Source organism: Oncorhynchus nerka, linkage group LG28 (assembly GCF_034236695.1).
Source record: "Oncorhynchus nerka isolate Pitt River linkage group LG28, Oner_Uvic_2.0, whole genome shotgun sequence".
Lineage (NCBI taxonomy): Eukaryota > Metazoa > Chordata > Actinopteri > Salmoniformes > Salmonidae > Oncorhynchus > Oncorhynchus nerka.
The window spans coordinates 76792455-76812454 of NC_088423.1; the positions used below are offsets into that span (position 1 = coordinate 76792455).

The 20000-nt window shown below is 47.2% G+C and overlaps 1 protein-coding gene across 2 annotated transcripts in view; it reads right to left on the reverse strand.

The window, feature by feature from the left end:
* LOC115116157 (spondin-1-like) overlaps positions 1-20000 on the reverse strand; it is a 164476-nt gene that overhangs the window by 133514 nt on the left and 10962 nt on the right. For both annotated transcript variants that reach the window (XM_065013128.1, XM_065013127.1), the window contains exon 3: positions 16612-16745. In XM_065013128.1, the coding sequence (XP_064869200.1) occupies positions 16612-16745 (134 nt within the window). The remainder of the gene's footprint in view (positions 1-16611; positions 16746-20000) is intronic.

Here is a 20000-nt window from a genome sequence, read left to right on the forward strand (position 1 = left end):
AAACCGACAGGAGAGAGAAGAGTGAGTGAGAGTAGAGAGAGAAACCGACAGGAGAGAAGAGTGTGTGTAGTAGAGAGAGAAACCGACAGGAGAGAGAAGAGTGAGTGAGAGTAGAGAGAGAAACCGACAGGAGAGAGAAGAGTGTGTGTAGTAGAGAGAGAAACCGACAGGAGAGAGAAGAGTGAGTGAGAGTAGAGAGAGAAACCGACAGGAGAGAGAAGAGTGTGTGTAGTAGAGAGAGAAACCGACAGGAGAGAGAAGAGTGTGTGTAGTAGAGAGAGAAACCGACAGGAGAGAGAAGAGTGTGTGTAGTAGAGAGAGAAACCGACAGGAGAGAGAAGAGTGTGTGTAGTAGAGAGAGAAACCGACAGGAGAGAGAAGAGTGAGTGAGAGTAGAGAGAGAAACCGACAGGAGAGAGAAGAGTGTGTGTAGTAGAGAGAGAAACCGACAGGAGAGAGAAGAGTGTAGTAGAGAGAGAAACCGACAGGAGAGAGAAGAGTGTGTGTAGTAGAGAGAGAAACCGCCAGGAGAGAGAAGAGTGTGTGTAGTAGAGAGAGAAACCGACAGGAGAGAGAAGAGTGTGTGTAGTAGAGAGAGAAACCGCCAGGAGAGAGAAGAGTGTGTGTAGTATAGAGAGAAACCGACAGAGAGAGAAGAGTGTGTGTAGTAGAGAGAGAAAACCGACAGGAGAGAGAAGAGTGTGAGAGTAGAGAGAGAAACCGACAGGAGAGAGAAGAGTGTGTGTAGTAGAGAGAGAAACCGACAGGAGAGAGAAGAGTGAGTGTAGTAGAGAGAGAAACCGACAGGAGAGAGAAGAGTGTGTAGTAGAGAGAGAAACCGACAGGAGAGAGAAGAGTGTGTGTAGTAGAGAGAGAAACCGACAGGAGAGAGAAGAGTGTGTGTAGTAGAGAGAGAAACCGACAGGAGAGAGAAGAGTGTGTGTAGTAGAGAGAGAAACCGACAGGAGAGAGAAGAGTGAGTGAGAGTAGAGAGAGAAACCGACAGGAGAGAGAAGAGTGTGTGTAGTAGAGAGAGAAACCGACAGGAGAGAGAAGAGTGAGTGAGAGTAGAGAGAGAAACCGCCAGGAGAGAGAAGAGTGTGTGTAGTATAGAGAGAAACCGCCAGGAGAGAGAAGAGTGTGTGTAGTAGAGAGAAACCGACAGGAGAGAGAAGAGTGTGTGTAGTAGAGAGAGAAATCGACAGGAGAGAGAAGAGTGTGAGTGTAGTAGAGAGAGAAACTGACAGGAGAGAGAAGAGTGAGTGAGAGTAGAGAGAAAACCGACAGGAGAGAGAAGAGTGTGTAGTAGAGAGAGAAACCGCCAGGAGAGAGAAGAGTGTGTGTAGTAGAGAGAGAAACCGACAGGAGAGAGAAGAGTGTGTGTAGTAGAGAGAGGAAGCCGACAGGAAAGAGAAGAGTGAGTGAGAGTAGAGAGAGAAACCGACAAGAGAGAGAAGAGTGTGTGTAGTAGAGAGAGAAACCGACAGGAGAGAGAAGAGTGTGTGTAGTAGAGAGAGAAACCGCCAGGAGAGAGAAGAGTGTGTGTAGTAGAGAGAGAAACCGACAGGAGAGAGAAGAGTGTGTGTAGTAGAGAGAGAAACCGCCAGGAGAGAGAAGAGTGAGTGAGAGTAGAGAGAGAAACCGCCAGGAGAGAGAAGAGCTAGTGAGAGTAGAGAGAGAAACCGACAGGAGAGAGAAGAGTGAGTGAGAGTAGAGAGAGAAACCGACAGGAGAGAGAAGAGTGTGTGTAGTAGAGAGAGAAACCGCCAGGAGAGAGAAGAGTGTGTGTAGTAGAGAGAGAAACCGCCAGGAGAGAGAAGAGTGAGTGAGAGTAGAGAGAGAAACCGACAGGAGAGAGAAGAGTGAGTGAGAGTAGAGAGAGAAACCTGAGACCTGAGCCCTAGGACCATGCCCCAGGACTACCTGACATGATGACTCCTTGCTGTCCCCAGTCCACCTGGCAATGCTGCTGCTCCAGTTTCAACTTCCACCTGACTGTGCTGCTGCTCCACTTTCAACTGTTCTGCCTTATTATTATTCGACCATGCTGGTCATTTATGAACATTTGAACATCTTGGCCATGTTCTGTTATAATCTCCACCCGGCACAGCCAGAAGAGGACTGGCCACCCCACATAGCCTGGTTCCTCTCTAGGTTTCTTCCTAGGTTTTGGCCTTTCTAGGGAGTTTTTCCTAGCCACCGTGCTTCTACACCTGCATTGCTTGCTGTTTGGGGTTTTAGGCTGGGTTTCTGTACAGCACTTTGAGATATCAGCTGATGTACGAAGGGCTATATAAATACATTTGATTTGAAACCGCCAGGAGAGAGAAGAGTGTGTGTAGTAGAGAGAGAAACCGACAGGAGAGAGAAGAGTGTGTGTAGTAGAGAGAGAAACCGCCAGGAGAGAGAAGAGTGTGTGTAGTATAGAGAGAAACCGACAAGAGAGAGAAGAGTGTGTGTAGTAGAGAGAGAAACCGACAGGAGAGAGAAGAGTGAGTGAGAGTAGAGAGAGAAACCGACAGGAGAGAGAAGAGTGTGTGTAGTAGAGAGAGAAACCGACAGGAGAGAGTGAGAGTGAGTGTAGTAGAGAGAGAAACCGACAGGAGAGAAGAGTGTGTGTAGTAGAGAGAGAAACCGACAGGAGAGAGGAGTGTGTGTAGTAGAGAGAGAAACCGACAGGAGAGAGAAGAGTGAGTGAGAGTAGAGAGAGAAACCGACAGGAGAGAGAAGAGTGTGTGTAGTAGAGAGAAAACCGACAGGAGAGAGAGAAAAGAGAGAGAAGAGTGTAGAGAGAGAAACCGACAGGAGAGAGAAGAGTGTGTGTAGTAGAGAGAGAAACCGACAGGAGAGAGAAGAGTGTGTGTAGTAGAGAGAGAAACTGACAGGAGAGAGAAGAGTGAGTGAGAGTAGAGAGAGAAACCGACAGGAGAGAGAAGAGTGTGTGTAGTAGAGAGAGAAACCGACAGGAGAGAGAAGAGTGAGTGTAGAGAGAGAGAAACCGACAGGAGAGAGAAGAGTGTGTGTAGTAGAGAGAGAAACCGCCAGGAGAGAGAAGAGTGTGTGTAGTAGAGAGAGAAACCGACAGGAGAGAGAAGAGTGTGTGTAGTAGAGAGAGGAAGCGACAGGAAAGAGAAGAGTGAGTGAGAGTAGAGAGAGAAACCGACAAGAGAGAGAAGAGTGTGTGTAGTAGAGAGAGAAACCGACAGGAGAGAGAAGAGTGAGTGAGAGTAGAGAGAGAAACCGACAGGAGAGAGAAGAGTGTGTGTAGTAGAGAGAGAAACCGACAGGAGAGAGAAGAGTGTGTGAGTAGAGAGAGAAACCGACAGGAGAGAGAAGAGTGTGTGTAGTAGAGAGAGAAACCGACAGGAGAGAGAAGAGTGTGAGAGTAGAGAGAGAAACCGCCAGGAGAGAGAAGAGTGTGTGTAGTAGAGAGAGAAACCGACAGGAGAGAGAAGAGTGTGTGTAGTAGAGAGAGAAACCGACAGGAGAGAGAAGAGTGTGTGTAGTAGAGAGAGAAACCGACAGGAGAGAGAAGAGTGTGTGTAGTAGAGAGAGAAACCGACAGGAGAGAGAAGAGTGAGTGAGAGTAGAGAGAGAAACCGACAGGAGAGAGAAGAGTGTGTGTAGTAGAGAGAGAAACCGCCAGGAGAGAGAAGAGTGTGTGTAGTAGAGAGAGAAACCGACAGGAGAGAGAAGAGTGTGTGTAGTAGAGAGAGAAACCGACAGGAGAGAGAAGAGTGTGTGTAGTAGAGAGAGAAACCGACAGGAGAGAGAAGAGTGTGTGTAGTAGAGAGAGAAACCGCCAGGAGAGAGAAGAGTGTGTGTAGTATAGAGAGAAACCGACAAGAGAGAGAAGAGTGTGTGTAGTAGAGAGAGAAACCGACAGGAGAGAGAAGAGTGAGTGAGAGTAGAGAGAGAAACCGACAGGAGAGAGAAGAGTGTGTAGTAGAGAGAGAAACCGACAGGAGAGAGTGAGAGTGAGTGTAGTAGAGAGAGAAACCGACAGGAGAGAGAAGAGTGTGTGTAGTAGAGAGAGAAACCGACAGGAGAGAGAAGAGTGTGTGTAGTAGAGAGAGAAACCGACAGGAGAGAGAAGAGTGAGTGAGAGTAGAGAGAGAAACCGACAGGAGAGAGAAGAGTGTGTGTAGTAGAGAGAGAAACCGACAGGAGAGAGAAGAGTGAGTGAGAGTAGAGAGAGAAACCGACAGGAGAGAGAAGAGTGTGTGTAGTAGAGAGAGAAACCGACAGGAGAGAGAAGAGTGAGTGAGAGTAGAGAGAGAAACCGCCAGGAGAGAGAAGAGTGTGTGTAGTAGAGAGAGAAACCGCCAGGAGAGAGAAGAGTGTGTGTAGTAGAGAGAAACCGACAGGAGAGAGAAGAGTGTGTGTAGTAGAGAGAGAAATCGACAGGAGAGAGAAGAGTGTGTGTAGTAGAGAGAGAAACCGACAGGAGAGAGAAGAGTGAGTGAGAGTAGAGAGAGAAACCGACAGGAGAGAGAAGAGTGTGTGTAGTAGAGAGAGAAACCGCCAGGAGAGAGAAGAGTGTGTGTAGTAGAGAGAGAAACCGACAGGAGAGAGAAGAGTGTGTGTAGTAGAGAGAGGAAGCGACAGGAAAGAGAAGAGTGAGTGAGAGTAGAGAGAGAAACCGACAAGAGAGAGAAGAGTGTGTGTAGTAGAGAGAGAAACCGACAGGAGAGAGAAGAGTGTGTGTAGTAGAGAGAGAAACCGCCAGGAGAGAGAAGAGTGTGTGTAGTAGAGAGAGAAACCGACAGGAGAGAGAAGAGTGTGTGTAGTAGAGAGAGAAACCGCCAGGAGAGAGAAGAGTGAGTGAGAGTAGAGAGAGAAACCGCCAGGAGAGAGAAGAGCTAGTGAGAGTAGAGAGAGAAACCGACAGGAGAGAGAAGAGTGAGTGAGAGTAGAGAGAGAAACCGACAGGAGAGAGAAGAGTGTGTGTAGTAGAGAGAGAAACCGACAGGAGAGAGAAGAGTGTGTGTAGTAGAGAGAGAAACCGCCAGGAGAGAGAAGAGTGAGTGAGAGTAGAGAGAGAAACCGACAGGAGAGAGAAGAGTGAGTGAGAGTAGAGAGAGAAACCTGAGACCTGAGCCCTAGGACCATGCCCCAGGACTACCTGACATGATGACTCCTTGCTGTCCCCAGTCCACCTGGCAATGCTGCTGCTCCAGTTTCAACTTCCACCTGACTGTGCTGCTGCTCCACTTTCAACTGTTCTGCCTTATTATTATTCGACCATGCTGGTCATTTATGAACATTTGAACATCTTGGCCATGTTCTGTTATAATCTCCACCAGGAAAGAGAAGAGTGTGGCACAGCCAGAAGAGGACTGGCCACCCCACATAGCCTGGTTCCTCTCTAGGTTTCTTCCTAGGTTTTGGCCTTTCTAGGGAGTTTTTCCTAGCCACCGTGCTTCTACACCTGCATTGCTTGCTGTTTGGGGTTTTAGGCTGGGTTTCTGTACAGCACTTTGAGATATCAGCTGAGAGAAGGGCTATAGAAATACATTTGATTTGAAACCGCCAGAGAGAGAAGAGTGTGTGTAGTAGAGAGAGAAACCGACAGGAGAGAGAAGAGTGTGTGTAGTAGAGAGAGAAACCGCCAGGAGAGAGAAGAGTGTGTGTAGTATAGAGAGAAACCGACAAGAGAGAGAAGAGTGTGTGTAGTAGAGAGAGAAACCGACAGGAGAGAGAAGAGTGAGTGAGAGTAGAGAGAGAAACCGACAGGAGAGAGAAGAGTGTGTGTAGTAGAGAGAGAAACCGACAGGAGAGAGTGAGAGTGAGTGTAGTAGAGAGAGAAACCGACAGGAGAGAAGAGTGTGTGTAGTAGAGAGAGAAACCGACAGGAGAGAGAAGAGTGTGTGTAGTAGAGAGAGAAACCGACAGGAGAGAGAAGAGTGAGTGAGAGTAGAGAGAGAAACCGACAGGAGAGAGAAGAGTGTGTGTAGTAGAGAGAGAAACCGACAGGAGAGAGAAGAGTGAGTGAGAGTAGAGAGAGAAACCGACAGGAGAGAGAAGAGTGTGTGTAGTAGAGAGAGAAACCGACAGGAGAGAGAAGAGTGAGTGAGAGTAGAGAGAGAAACCGCCAGGAGAGAGAAGAGTGTGTGTAGTATAGAGAGAAACCGCCAGGAGAGAGAAGAGTGTGTGTAGTAGAGAGAGAAACCGACAGGAGAGAGAAGAGTGTGTGTAGTAGAGAGAGAAATCGACAGGAGAGAGAAGAGTGTGTGTAGTAGAGAGAGAAACCGACAGGAGAGAGAAGAGTGAGTGAGAGTAGAGAGAGAAACCGACAGGAGAGAGAAGAGTGTGTGTAGTAGAGAGAGAAACCGACAGGAGAGAGAAGAGTGTGAGAAGAGTAGAGAGAGAAACCGACAGGAGAGAGAAGAGTGTGTGTAGTAGAGAGAGAAACCGACAGGAGAGAGAAGAGTGTGTGTAGTAGAGAGAGAAACCGACAGGAGAGAGAAGAGTGAGTGAGAGTAGAGAGAGAAACCGACAGGAGAGAGAAGAGTGTGTGTAGTAGAGAGAGAAACCGACAGGAGAGAGAAGAGTGAGTGAGAGTAGAGAGAGAAACCGCCAGGAGAGAGAAGAGTGTGTGTAGTAGAGAGAGAAACCGACAGGAGAGAGAAGAGTGTGTAGTAGAGAGAGAAACCGACAGAGAGAGAAGAGTGTGTGTAGTAGAGAGAGAAACCGAGAGAGAAGAGTGTGTGTAGTAGAGAGAGAAACCGACAGGAGAGAGAAGAGTGAGTGAGAGTAGAGAGAGAAACCGACAGGAGAGAGAAGAGTGTGTGAGTAGAGAGAGAAACCGACAGGAGAGAGAAGAGTGTGTGTAGTAGAGAGAGAGAGAGAAACCGACAGGAGAGAGAAGAGTGTGTGTAGTAGAGAGAGAAACCGCCAGGAGAGAGAAGAGTGTGTGTAGTAGAGAGAGAAACCGACAGGAGAGAGAAGAGTGTGTGTAGTAGAGAGAGAAAGAGTGACAGGAGAGAGAAGAGTGAGTGAGAGTAGAGAGAGAAACCGACAGGAGAGAGAAGAGTGTGTGTAGTAGAGAGAGAAACCGACAGGAGAGAGAAGAGTGAGTGAGAGTAGAGAGAGAAACCGACAGGAGAGAGAAGAGTGTGTGTAGTAGAGAGAGAAACCGACAGGAGAGAGAAGAGTGAGTGTAGTAGAGAGAGAAACCGACAGGAGAGAGAAGAGTGTGTGTAGTAGAGAGAGAAACCGACAGGAGAGAGAAGAGTGTGTGTAGTAGAGAGAGAAACCGACAGGAGAGAGAAGAGTGAGTGAGAGTAGAGAGAGAAACCGACAGGAGAGAGAAGAGTGTGTAGTAGAGAGAGAAACCGACAGGAGAGAGAAGAGTGAGTGAGAGTAGAGAGAGAAACCGACAGGAGAGAGAGTGTGTGTGTAGTAGAGAGAGAAACCGACAGGAGAGAGAAGAGTGTGTGTAGTAGAGAGAGAAACCGCCAGGAGAGAGAAGAGTGTGTGTAGTAGAGAGAGAAACCGCCAGGAGAGAGAAGAGTGTGTGTAGTAGAGAGAGAAACCGACAGGAGAGAGAAGAGTGTGTGTAGTAGAGAGAGAAATCGACAGGAGAGAGAAGAGTGTGTGTAGTAGAGAGAGAAACCGACAGGAGAGAGAAGAGTGAGTGAGAGTAGAGAGAGAAACCGACAGGAGAGAGAAGAGTGTGTGTAGTACAGAGAGAAACCGCCAGGAGAGAGAAGAGTGTGTGTAGTAGAGAGAGAAACCGACAGGAGAGAGAAGAGTGTGTGTAGTAGAGAGAGGAACCGACAGGAGAGAGAAGAGTGAGTGAGAGTAGAGAGAGAAACCGACAAGAGAGAGAAGAGTGTGTGTAGTAGAGAGAGAAACCGACAGGAGAGAGAAGAGTGTGTGTAGTAGAGAGAGAAACCGCCAGGAGAGAGAAGAGTGTGTGTAGTAGAGAGAGAAACCGACAGGAGAGAGAAGAGTAGTAGTAGAGAGAGAGAAACCGAAGGAGAGAGAAGAGTGTGTGAGAGTAGAGAGAGAAACCGCCAGGAGAGAGAAGAGTGAGTGAGAGTAGAGAGAGAAACCGACAGGAGAGAGAAGAGTGAGTGAGTAGAGAGAGAAACCGACAGGAGAGAGAAGAGTGTGTAGTAGAGAGAGAAAGAAACAGGAGAGAGAAGAGTGTGTGTAGTAGAGAGAGAAACCGACAGGAGAGAGAAGAGTGTGTGAAGAGTAGAGAGAGAAACCGACAGGAGAGAGAAGAGTGTGTGTAGTAGAGAGAGAAACCGACAGGAGAGAGAAGAGTGTGTGTAGTAGAGAGAGAAACCGACAGGAGAGAGAAGAGTGAGTGAAAGTAGAGAGAGAAACCGACAGGAGAGAGAAGAGTGTGTGAGAGTAGAGAGAGAAACCGACAGGAGAGAGAAGAGTGTGTGTAGTAGAGAGAGAAACCGTGTGTAGTAGAGAGAGAAACCGACAGGAGAGAGAGAAGAGTGTGTGTAGTAGAGAGAGAAACCGACAGGAGAGAGAAGAGTGTGTGAGAGAGAGAGAAAACCGACAGGAGAGAGAAGAGTGTGTGTAGTAGAGAGAGAAACCGACAGGAGAGAAGAGAAGAGTGAGAAACCGAGTAGAGAGAGAAACCGACAGGAGAGAGAAGAGTGTGTGTAGTAGAGAGAGAAACCGACAGGAGAGAGAAGAGTGTGTGTAGTAGAGAGAGAAACCGACAGGAGAGAGAAGAGTGAGTGAGAGTAGAGAGAGAAACCGACAGGAGAGAGAAGAGTGTGTGTGAGTAGAGAGAGAAACCGACAGGAGAGAGAAGAGTGAGTGAGAGTAGAGAGAGAAACCGCCAGGAGAGAGAAGAGTGTGTAGTAGAGAGAGAAACCGACAGGAGAGAGAAGAGTGAGTGTGAGTAGAGAGAGAAACCGACAGGAGAGAGAAGAGTGTGTGTAGTAGAGAGAGAAACCGCAGGAGAGAGAGTGAGAGTGAGAGAGAAACCGACAGGAGAGAGAAGAGTGAGTGAGAGTAGAGAGAGAAACCGACAGGAGAGAGAAGAGTGTGTGTAGAGAGAAAACCGACAGGAGAGAGAAGAGTGAAGAGTAGAGAGAGAAACCGACAGGAGAGAAAGAGTGAGAGAGAGAAGAGTGTGTGTAGTAGAGAGAGAAACCGCCAGGAGAGAGAAGAGTGAGTGAGAGTAGAGAGAGAAACCGACAGGAGAGAGAAGAGTGTGTGTAGTAGAGAGAGGAAGCGACAGGAAAGAGAAGAGTGAGTGAGAGTAGAGAGAGAAACCGACAAGAGAGAGAAGAGTGTGTGTAGTAGAGAGAGAAACCGACAGGAGAGAGAAGAGTGTGTGTAGTAGAGAGAGAAACCGACAGGAGAGAGAAGAGTGTGTGTAGTAGAGAGAGAAACCGACAGGAGAGAGAAGAGTGTGTGTAGTAGAGAGAGAAACCGCCAGGAGAGAGAAGAGTGAGTGAGAGTAGAGAGAGAAACCGCCAGGAGAGAGAAGAGTGAGTGAGAGTAGAGAGAGAAACCGACAGGAGAGAGAAGAGTGAGTGAGAGTAGAGAGAGAAACCGACAGGAGAGAGAAGAGTGTGTGTAGTAGAGAGAGAAACCGACAGGAGAGAGAAGAGTGTGTGTAGTAGAGAGAGAAACCGACAGGAGAGAGAAGAGTGAGTGTAGAGAAGAGTGAGTGAGAGTAGAGAGAGAAACCGACAGGAGAGAGAAGAGTGAGTGTAGTAGAGAGAGAAACCGACAGGAGAGAGAAGAGTGTGTGTAGTAGAGAGAGAAACCGACAGGAGAGAGAAGAGTGAGTGAGAGTAGAGAGAGAAACCGACAGGAGAGAGAAGAGTGTGTAGTAGAGAGAGAAACCGACAGGAGAGAGAAGAGTGTGTGTAGTAGAGAGAGAAACCGACAGGAGAGAGAAGAGTGAGTGAGAGTAGAGAGAGAAACCGACAGGAGAGAGAAGAGTGAGTGTAGTAGAGAGAGAAACCGACAGGAGAGAGAAGAGTGTGTGAGAGTAGAGAGAGAAACCGACAGGAGAGAGAAGAGTGTGTGAGAGAAGAGAGAGAAACCGACAGGAGAGAGAAGAGTGTGTGAGTAGAGAGAGAAACCGCCAGGAGAGAGAAGAGTGAGTGAGAGTAGAGAGAGAAACCGACAGGAGAGAGTGTTTTAAGAGAGAGAAACCGTGAGAAGAGTAAAGTGAGAGAGAAACCGAGAGAGCCCTAGAGAGCCCCAGGAGAGATGACTGCTGTCCCCAGTCCACCTGGCCAGAGAGCTGTAGAGAGAGAAACCAGTTTCAAGACCTGAGTGTGCTGCTGCTCCAGGAACTGAGAATTTAGTGAACATTTGAAGATCTTGAGAGAGAAACCGACATGTTCTGTTATAGAGAGACCCGACAGCCAGAGAAACCGAGGAGAGAGAAGAGGCCACCCCAACATAGCCTGGTTCCTCTCTAGGTTTCTTCCTAGGTTTTGGCCTTCAGGAGAGAGAAGAGTGTGTAGAGAGAGAAACCGACAGGAGAGAGAAGAGTGTGTGTAGTAGACCTGCAGGAGTTTGAGAGAGAAAACCGCTGGGAGAGAAGAGTGTAGTAGAGAGAAACTTTGAGATATCAGCTGAGACGAAGAAACCGACATAAAGAAGAGTGATTTGAAAGAGAAACCGCCAGGAGAGAGAAGAGTGTGTGTAGTAGAGAGAGAAACCGACAGGAGAGAGAAGAGTGTGTGTAGTAGAGAGAGAAACCGCCAGGAGAGAGAAGAGTGTGTGAGAGTAGAGAGAGAAACCGACAGGAGAGAGAAGAGTGTGTGTAGTAGAGAGAGAAACCGACAGGAGAGAGAAGAGTGAGTGAGAGTAGAGAGAGAAACCGACAGGAGAGAGAAGAGTGTGTGTAGTAGAGAGAGAAACCGCCAGGAGAGAGAAGAGTGAGTGTAGTAGAGAGAGAAACCGACAGGAGAGAAGAGTGTGTAGTAGAGAGAGAAACCGACAGGAGAGAGAAGAGTGACAGTAGAGAGAGAAACCGACAGGAGAGAGAAGAGTGAGTGAGAGTAGAGAGAGAAACCGACAGGAGAGAGAAGAGTGAGTGTAGTAGGCTGAGAGAAAACCGACAGGAGAGAGAAGAGTGTGTGTAGTAGAGAGAGAAACCGACAGGAGAGAGAAGAGTGTGTGTAGTAGAGAGAGAAACCGACAGGAGAGAGAAGAGTGTGTGTAGTAGAGAGAAACCGACAGGAGAGAGAAGAGTGTGTGTAGTAGAGAGAGAAACCGACAGGAGAGAGAAGAGTGTGTGAAGAGTAGAGAGAGAAACCGACAGGAGAGAGAAGAGTGTGTGTAGTAGAGAGAGAAACCGACAGGAGAGAGAAGAGTGTGTGTAGTAGAGAGAGAAACCGACAGGAGAGAGAAGAGTGAGTGTAGTAGAGAGAGAAACCGACAGGAGAGAGAAGAGTGTGTGTAGTAGAGAGAGAAACCGACAGGAGAGAGAAGAGTGTGTAGTAGAGAGAGAGAAACCGACAGGAGAGAGAAGAGTGTGTGAGAGTAGAGAGAGAAACCGACAGGAGAGAGAAGAGTGTGTGAGAGTAGAGAGAGAAACCGACAGGAGAGAGAAGAGTGAGTGAGAGTAGAGAGAGAAACCTGAGAGAGAAGAGTGTGTGTAGTAGAGAGGAGAACCTGACAGGAGAGAGAAGAGTTGAGAGTAGAGAGAGAAACCGCCAGGAGAGAGAAGAGTGTGTGTAGTAGAGAGAGAAACCGACAGGAGAGAGAAGAGTGAGTGAGAGTAGAGAGAGAAACCGACAGGAGAGAGAAGAGTGTGTGTTAGAGAGAGAAACCGCCAGGAGAGAGAAGAGTGTGTGTAGTAGAGAGGAGAAGAAGAGTTGTGTGTAGAGAGAGAAACCGACAGTTTCAACTGTAGAGAGAGAAACCGACAGGAGAGAACATTTGAAGGCCAGTTCTGTTATAGAGAGAGAAACCGACAGGAGAGAGAAGAGTGTGTGTAGTAGAGAGAGAAACCGCCAGGAGAGAGAAGAGTGTAAGAGAGAGAAACCGACAGGAGAGAGAAGAGTGTTGAGTAGAGACCTGAGCCCTAACCATGCCCCAGGACTACCTGACATGATGACTCCTTGAGTCCACCTGAGAGAGAGAAACTGCTCCAGTTTCAACTGTTCTGCCTTAGTAGAGAGAGAATGCTGGTCATTTATGAACATTTGAACATCTTGGCCATGTTGTTATAATCTCCACCCGACAGCCAGAAGAGGACTGGCCACCCCACAGCCTGGTTCCTCTCTAGGTTTCTTCCTAGAGAAGAGTGTGTTTTTCCTAGCCACCGTGCTTCTACACCTGCAGTAGAGTTTGGGGTTTTAGGCTGGGTTTCCAGCACAGGAGAGATAAGAGTGAGTGTAGAAGGAAAAAGCTATATAAATAGAGAGAGAAAGAAACCGACAGGAGAGAGAAGAGTGAGTGAGAGTAGAGAGAGAAACCGTCAGGAGAGAGAAGAGTGAGTGAGAGTAGAGAGAGAAACCGACAGGAGAGAGAAGAGTGAGTGAGTAGAGAGAGAAACCGAGGAGAGAGAAGAGTGAGTGAGAGTAGAGAGAGAAACCGACAGGAGAGAGAAGAGTGTGTGTAGTAGAGAGAGAAACCGACAGGAGAGAGAAGAGTGTTGAACAGTAGAGAGAGAAACCGACAGGAGAGAGAAGAGTGTGTGTAGTAGAGAGAGAAACCGACAGGAGAGAGAAGAGTGTGTGAGAGTAGAGAGAGAAACCGCCAGGAGAGAGAAGAGTGTGTGTAGTAGAGAGAGAAACCGCCAGGAGAGAGAAGAGTGTGTGTAGATATCAGCTAGAGAGAAACCGACAGGAGAGAGAAGAGTGTGTGTAGTAGAGAGAGAAACCGACAGGAGAGAGAAGAGTGTGTGTAGTAGAGAGAGAAACCGACAGGAGAGAGAAGAGTGAGTGAGAGTAGAGAGAGAAACCGAAAGGAGAGAGAAGAGTGTGTGTAGTAGAGAGAGAAACCGCCAGGAGAGAGAAGAGTGTGTGTAGTAGAGAGAGAAACCGACAGGAGAGAGAAGAGTGTGTGTAGTAGAGAGAGGAACCGACAGGAGAGAGAAGAGTGAGTGAGAGTAGAGAGAGAAACCGACAAGAGAGAGAAGAGTGTGTGTAGTAGAGAGAGAAACCGACAGGAGAGAGAAGAGTGTGTGTAGTAGAGAGAGAAACCGACAGGAGAGAGAAGAGAGAGTGTGTAGTAGAGAGAGAAACCGCCAGGAGAGAGAAGAGTGTGTGTAGTAGAGAGAGAAACCGCCAGGAGAGAGAAGAGTGAGTGAGAGTAGAGAGAGAAACCGCCAGGAGAGAGAAGAGTGAGTGAGAGTAGAGAGAGAAACCGCCAGGAGAGAGAACAGTGAGTGAGAGTAGAGAGAGAAACCGACAAAAGAGAGAAGAGTGTGTGTAGTAGAGAGAGAAACTGACAGGAGAGAGAAGAGTGTGTGTAGTAGAGAGAGAAACCGCCAGGAGAGAGAAGAGTGAGTGAGAGTAGAGAGAGAAACCGACAGGAGAGAGAAGAGTGAGTGAGAGTAGAGAGAGAAACCTGAGACCTGAGCCCTAGGACCATGCCCCAGGACTACCTGACATGATGACTCCTTGCTGTCCCCAGTCCACCTGGCCATGCTGCTACTCCAGTGTCAACTTCCACCTGACTGTGCTGCTGCTCCAGTTTCAACTGTTCTGCCTTATTAATATTCGACCATGCTGGTCATTTATGAACATTTGAACATCTTGGCCATGTTCTGTTATAATCTCCACCCGGCACAGCCAGAAGAGGACTGGCCACCCCACATAGCCTGGTTCCTCTCTAGGTTTCTTCCTAGGTTTTGGCCTTTCTAGGGAGTTTTTCCTAGCCACCGTGCTTCTACACCTGCATTGCTTGCTGTTTGGGGTTTTAGGCTGGGTTTCTGTACAGCACTTTGAGATATCAGCTGATGTACGAAGGGCTATATAAATACATTTGATTTGAAACCGACAGGAGAGAGAAGAGTGAGTGAGAGTAGAGAGAGAAACCGACAGGAGAGAGAAGAGTGAGTGAGAGTAGAGAGAGAAACCGACAGGAGAGAGAAGAGTGAGTGAGAGTAGAGAGAGAAACCGACAGGAGAGAGAAGAGTGAGTGATAGTAGAGAGAGAAACCGACAGGAGAGAGAAGAGTGTGTGTAGTAGAGAGAGAAACCGACAGGAGAGAGAAGAGTGTGTGTAGTAGAGAGAGAAACCGACAGGAGAGAGAAGAGTGTGTGTAGTAGAGAGAGAAACCGACAGGAGAGAGAAGAGTGAGTGAGAGTAGAGAGAGAAACCGACAGGAGAGAGAAGAGTGTGTGTAGTAGAGAGAGAAAGAGTGTGTGTAGTAGAGAGAGAAACCGCCAGAGAGAGAAGAGTGTGTGTAGTAGAGAGAGAAACCGACAGGAGAGAGAAGAGTGTGTGTAGTAGAGAGAGAAACCGACAGGAGAGAGAAGAGTGTGTGTAGTAGAGAGAGAAACCGACAGGAGAGAGAAGAGTGTGTGTAGTAGAGAGAGAAACCGACAAAAGAGAGAAGAGTGTGTGTAGGAGAGAGACAGAGAGAGAAGAGTGTGTAGTAGAGAGAGAAACCGACAGGAGAGAGAAGAGTGTGTGTAGTAGAGAGAGAAACCGACAGGAGAGAGAAGAGTGTGTGTAGTAGAGAGAGAAACCGACAGGAGAGAGAAGAGTGTGTGTAGTAGAGAGAAAACCGACAGGAGAGAGAAGAGTGTGAGAGTAGAGAGAGAAACCGACAGGAGAGAGAAGAGTGTGTGTAGTAGAGAGAGAAACCGACAGGAGAGAGAAGAGTGTGTGTAGTAGAGAGAGAAACCGACAGGAGAGAGAAGAGTGTGTGTAGTAGAGAGAGAAACCGACAGGAGAGAGAAGAGTGTGTGTAGTAGAGAGAGAAACTGACAGGAGAGAGAAGAGTGAGTGAGAGTAGAGAGAGAAACTGACAGGAGAGAGAAGAGTGAGTGATAGTAGAGAGAGAAACCGACAGGAGAGAGAAGAGTGTGTGTAGTAGAGAGAGAAACTGACAGGAGAGAGAAGAGTGAGTGAGAGTAGAGAGAGAAACCGACAGGAGAGAGAAGAGTGAGTGAGAGTAGAGAGAGAAACCGACAGGAGAGGGAAGAGTGTGTGTAGTAGAGAGAGAAACCGACAGGAGAGAGAAGAGTGAGTGAGAGTAGAGAGAGAAACCGACAGGAGAGAGAAGAGTGTGTGTAGTAGAGAGAGAAACCGACAGGAGAGAGAAGAGTGTGTGTAGTAGAGAGAGAAACCGACAGGAGAGAGAAGAGTGTGTGTAGTAGAGAGAGAAACCGACAGGAGAGAGAAGAGTGTGTGTAGTAGAGAGAGAAACTGACAGGAGAGAGAAGAGTGAGTGAGAGTAGAGAGAGAAACTGACAGGAGAGAGAAGAGTGAGTGATAGTAGAGAGAGAAACCGACAGGAGAGAGAAGAGTGTGTGTAGTAGAGAGAGAAACTGACAGGAGAGAGAAGAGTGAGTGAGAGTAGAGAGAGAAACCGACAGGAGAGAGAAGAGTGAGTGAGAGTAGAGAGAGAAACCGACAGGAGAGGGAAGAGTGTGTGTAGTAGAGAGAGAAACCGACAGGAGAGAGAAGAGTGAGTGAGAGTAGAGAGAGAAACTGACAGGAGAGAGAAGAGTGTGTGTAGTAGAGAGAGAAACCGACAGGAGAGAGAAGAGTGTGTGTAGTAGAGAGAGAAACCGACAGGAGAGAGAAGAGTGTGTGTAGTAGAGAGAGAAACTGACAGGAGAGAGAAGAGTGAGTGAGAGTAGAGAGAGAAACCGACAGGAGAGAGAAGAGTGAGTGAGAGTAGAGAGAGAGAGGGAGGAAGAAAGCCAATGAAAGGGGGAGTTCAGAGACAGAGACGAAGGCAAGGACATCTCATCACTCACTCTGACAGGCACATAATAACGTACATTAATAAGAAATGCAAGCCTTTTTTTACGCCCCTACACACATAACAACGGCACAGTGAGAGATTTAAACGGGGCAGGAGAGAAAGTGACAGGCCAACTGAACTCTTTAATAATGCAGAGATTAGCATGCCATGTAGGGCACCACCCTATGTTTCTCCCCCCACTGGGTACACACTGGTTGACACATGTGAGTACGATACTGTATGTAAACATGCCTAAGTGGTCCACATACAGCTCCTTATTCACAGTATACAATCAACCACACACTGGATTTGTGTCATAGTATGGTCACCAACTCTGGTCCTATACACAAGCTAAAGGTTGGGAATGTCTTGTTCCAGCCCAGCACTAACACACCTGGATGAACTAATCACCAAGCCATCAAAACATTGATTCGATGAATCCGATAATATTACCGTTGGTCTGGAATAAAAGCCTCTAAACACCGTAGCTCTCCAGTACCACGGGTGGTGATCACATTTGGCTGCATCCCGATTCTCCACACTTCTCCCAAAGTGTGCACTTGCACATTGGATTGAGGTAAGCATTGGCTAGAGGGAGTTTCCACTGTTGATGCATCCATAATGGGGAGTATGCAGGACAAGTGCACACTTCGGGAGAGGGGTGGAAAATGGGGACACAGCCATATAGATCCTTACTTTAGGATTCTTCAGAGAGCCCCAAGTAAATGTACCTACTTGAGGGTGACACAACCAGAGGAGCTGGGGGGTGCTGTCCAGAACACATGGATCCTGGTGCGTCTCCGAGGGGTACTCTCTGTCACTGCCGAGGGACAGTTGATCATGAACTGGGTGTCCTCTTCATCGATGATCTGTATAACACATCAAAACAGACACACACACACAGACGGACAGACAGACAGACGACACACACACACAGCACGGATTCGATTTAAATAAGGACAAGCAAATGAGGAAAGATAATGTAATAGTAATGGCATTGTACCTCATGTTCTCTCGGTATTATACCATACATTTCATTACTATGTTACCCTCTCTCAATGTGAGTTCAAGTGCAACTTCATTTAACTGCCATTGGCTCCCATTACCAGGCCTAATTAGAACGCTTCAATTAGACATTATCTCATTCATTAGCAGCATCTGTTCATTGCAAAGTAATAGTACATTTTGGCATTTCACAAATGATTTTCAATTAAATGAATTTGGTCCATTTTAAGCTCCTTGTGTCGTTCTACAATATGACTCCGTGGATACAGTGGCTTGCGAAACTATTCCCCCCCTGCCATTTTTATTATTTTGTTGCAACATGGAATTTAAATGGATTCATGGGGGGGTTGTATCATTGGATTTACACAACATGCCTACCACTTTGAAGATGCAAAATATGTTTTATTGTGAGACCTACAAGAAAAAAAACAGAAAACTTGAGCGTGCATAACTATTCACCCCCCAAATTCAATACTTTGTAGACCCACCTTTTTCAGCAATTACAACTTCAAGCATCTTGGGGTGTCTCTATAAGTTTGGCACATCTAGCCACAGGGTGTTTTGCCAGTTCTTTAAGGCAAAACTGCTCCAGGTCCTTCAAGTTGGATGGGTTCTGCTGGTGTATAGCAATATTTAAGTCATACCACAGATTCTCAATTGAATTGAGGTCTGGGATTTGACTAGGTCATTCCAAGACATTTAAATGTTTCCCCTTAAACCACTTGAGTGTTGCCTTAGCAGTATGCTTAGGGTCATTGTCCTGCTGGAAGGTGAACCTCCATCCCAGTCTCAAATCTCTGGAAGACTGAAACAGGTTTTCCTCAAGAATTTTCCTATATTTAGTTGCATTCGTAATTTATTCAATTCTGACCAGTTTCCCAGTCCCTGCCGATGAAAAACATTCCCACAGCATGATGCTGCCACCACCAAGCTTCCCTGTGTGGGTGATGTTCTTGGGGTGATGAGAGGTGTTGGGTTTGCGCCAGACATAGTGTTTTCCTTGATGGCCAAAAAGCTAACTTTTAGTCTCATCTGACCAGAGTACCTTCTTCCATATGTTTGGGGAGTCTCCCACATGCCTTTTGGCGAACACCAAACGTGTTTGCTTATTTTATCTCTGAGCAATTGCTTTTTTCTGGCCACTCTTCGGTAAAGCCCAGCACTGTGGAGTGTATGGCTTAGTGGTCCTATGGACAGATACTCCAATCTCCGCGGTGGAGCTTTGCAGCTCCTTCAGGGTTATCTTTGGTCTCTTTGATGCCTCTCTGATTATTAATGCCCTCCTTGCCTGGTCCGTGAGTTTTGGTGGTCGGCCCTCTCTTGGCAGGTTTGTTGTGTTGCCATATTCTTTCTTTCTTTTTTTTATAACAGATTTAATGGTGCTCCGTGGGATGTTCAAAGTTTCAGATTTTTTTATAACCCAACCCTGATCTGTACTTCTCCACAACTTTACAGTGATGGTTGTACAGGGGCAACAGATTTTTACCTTGTCAGCTCGGAGATTCAATCTTGCAACCTTTCAGTTACTAGTCCAACACTCTAACCACTAGGCTACCTGCCGTGACACTTACATTGCACACAGGTGGACCTTATTTAACTAATTATGTGTGAATACATATGCACGCACCACTTTTCCGTTTTTTAAATATTTTTTATCGATTTTGGAAACAATATTTTTTTTCCATTTCACTTCACCAATTTGGACTATTTTGTGTATGTCCATTACATGACATCCAAATACAAATCGATTTAAATTACAGGTTGTAATGCAACAAACTAGGAAAACGCCAAGGGGGATGAATACTTTTGCAAGGCACTGTATGTCTGGCTGGTATGCAATGTAATATATTGTGTTTGAATACATACATAAGTCTATCCTATAGTGGCTAATTGACAGCTATACAGCAAATATAATAGTTTTTCACACACACACACACACACACACACACACTCACAACCTCTGTGTCACGCACCAGTAGTTATACTGTAGGATCGATAGCGCATTTCACAGACATACTGTATGTGACCAGCAACAATTCTTAGCAAATGAATGAAGGGCTTAAGTGCCGTCCTTGAAGGGTCATTTTCAGCGTGTGTGCGCATTTTCAACTCCAATTGCTTTTGGTGTGTGCGTGCATGTGTTTGCATGTGTGTGGGTGCGTACCTGTGCGTTTGTGTGCATGTGGGTGCGTGCGTGTGTGTGCGTGTTTGTGCATGTTTGTGACAACATTCTCCACAGTTCTATTTGACCGGAAGTGACATCAGGGCGATAAATACTCGGAACTCTCTCACTCATTAAAGCTGTCAGCGGAGAATTCCCTCTGTCACGCCATGTTATGAATCAGGTTACTTTGGACTGGACTGTGTGTATGTGTGTATGTGTGTGTGTGAGAGCGAGCTCTGGGATTGACTGGCCTGGCTGCGTCTGTATCCAGCCCTCTGAATCACACCCAGAGGTCATAAAACCCTTGCTGGGTTCCCATGGTTTCTGACAGGCATCCCTGGGGTGGGGGCTGACTGAGCTGACTGGAGTCTGTGATGACCCAGTGTTCTCCCGACCCCTCCTGTCTCAGCCTCCAGTATTTATGCTGCAATAGTTTGTGTCGGGGGTTAGGGTCAGTCTGTTATATCTCCTGTCTTATCCAGTGTCCTGTGTGAATTTAAGTATTCACTCTTTAATTCTCTCTCTTTTTCTCTCTCTCTTTCATAGGACCTGAGCCCTAGGACCATGCCTCAGGACTACCTGGCCTGATGACTCCTTGCTGTCCCCAGTCCAACTGGCCGTGCTGCTGCTCCAGTTTCAACTGTTCTGCCTGCAGCTGTGGAACCCTGACCTGTTCAGCGGACGTGCTACCTTGCTCTTTTCAACTCTCTAGAGACAGCAAGAACAGTAGAGATACTCTGAATGATCGGCTATGAAAAGCCAACTGACATTTACTCCTGAGGTGCTGACCTGTTGCACCCTCTACAACCACTGTGATTATTATTATCTGACCCTGCTGGTCATCTATGAACATTTGAACATCTTGGCCATGTTCTGTTATAATCACAGCCAGAAGAGGACTGGCCACCCCTCATAGCCTGGTTCCTCTCTAGGTTTCTTCCTAGGTTCCGGCCAT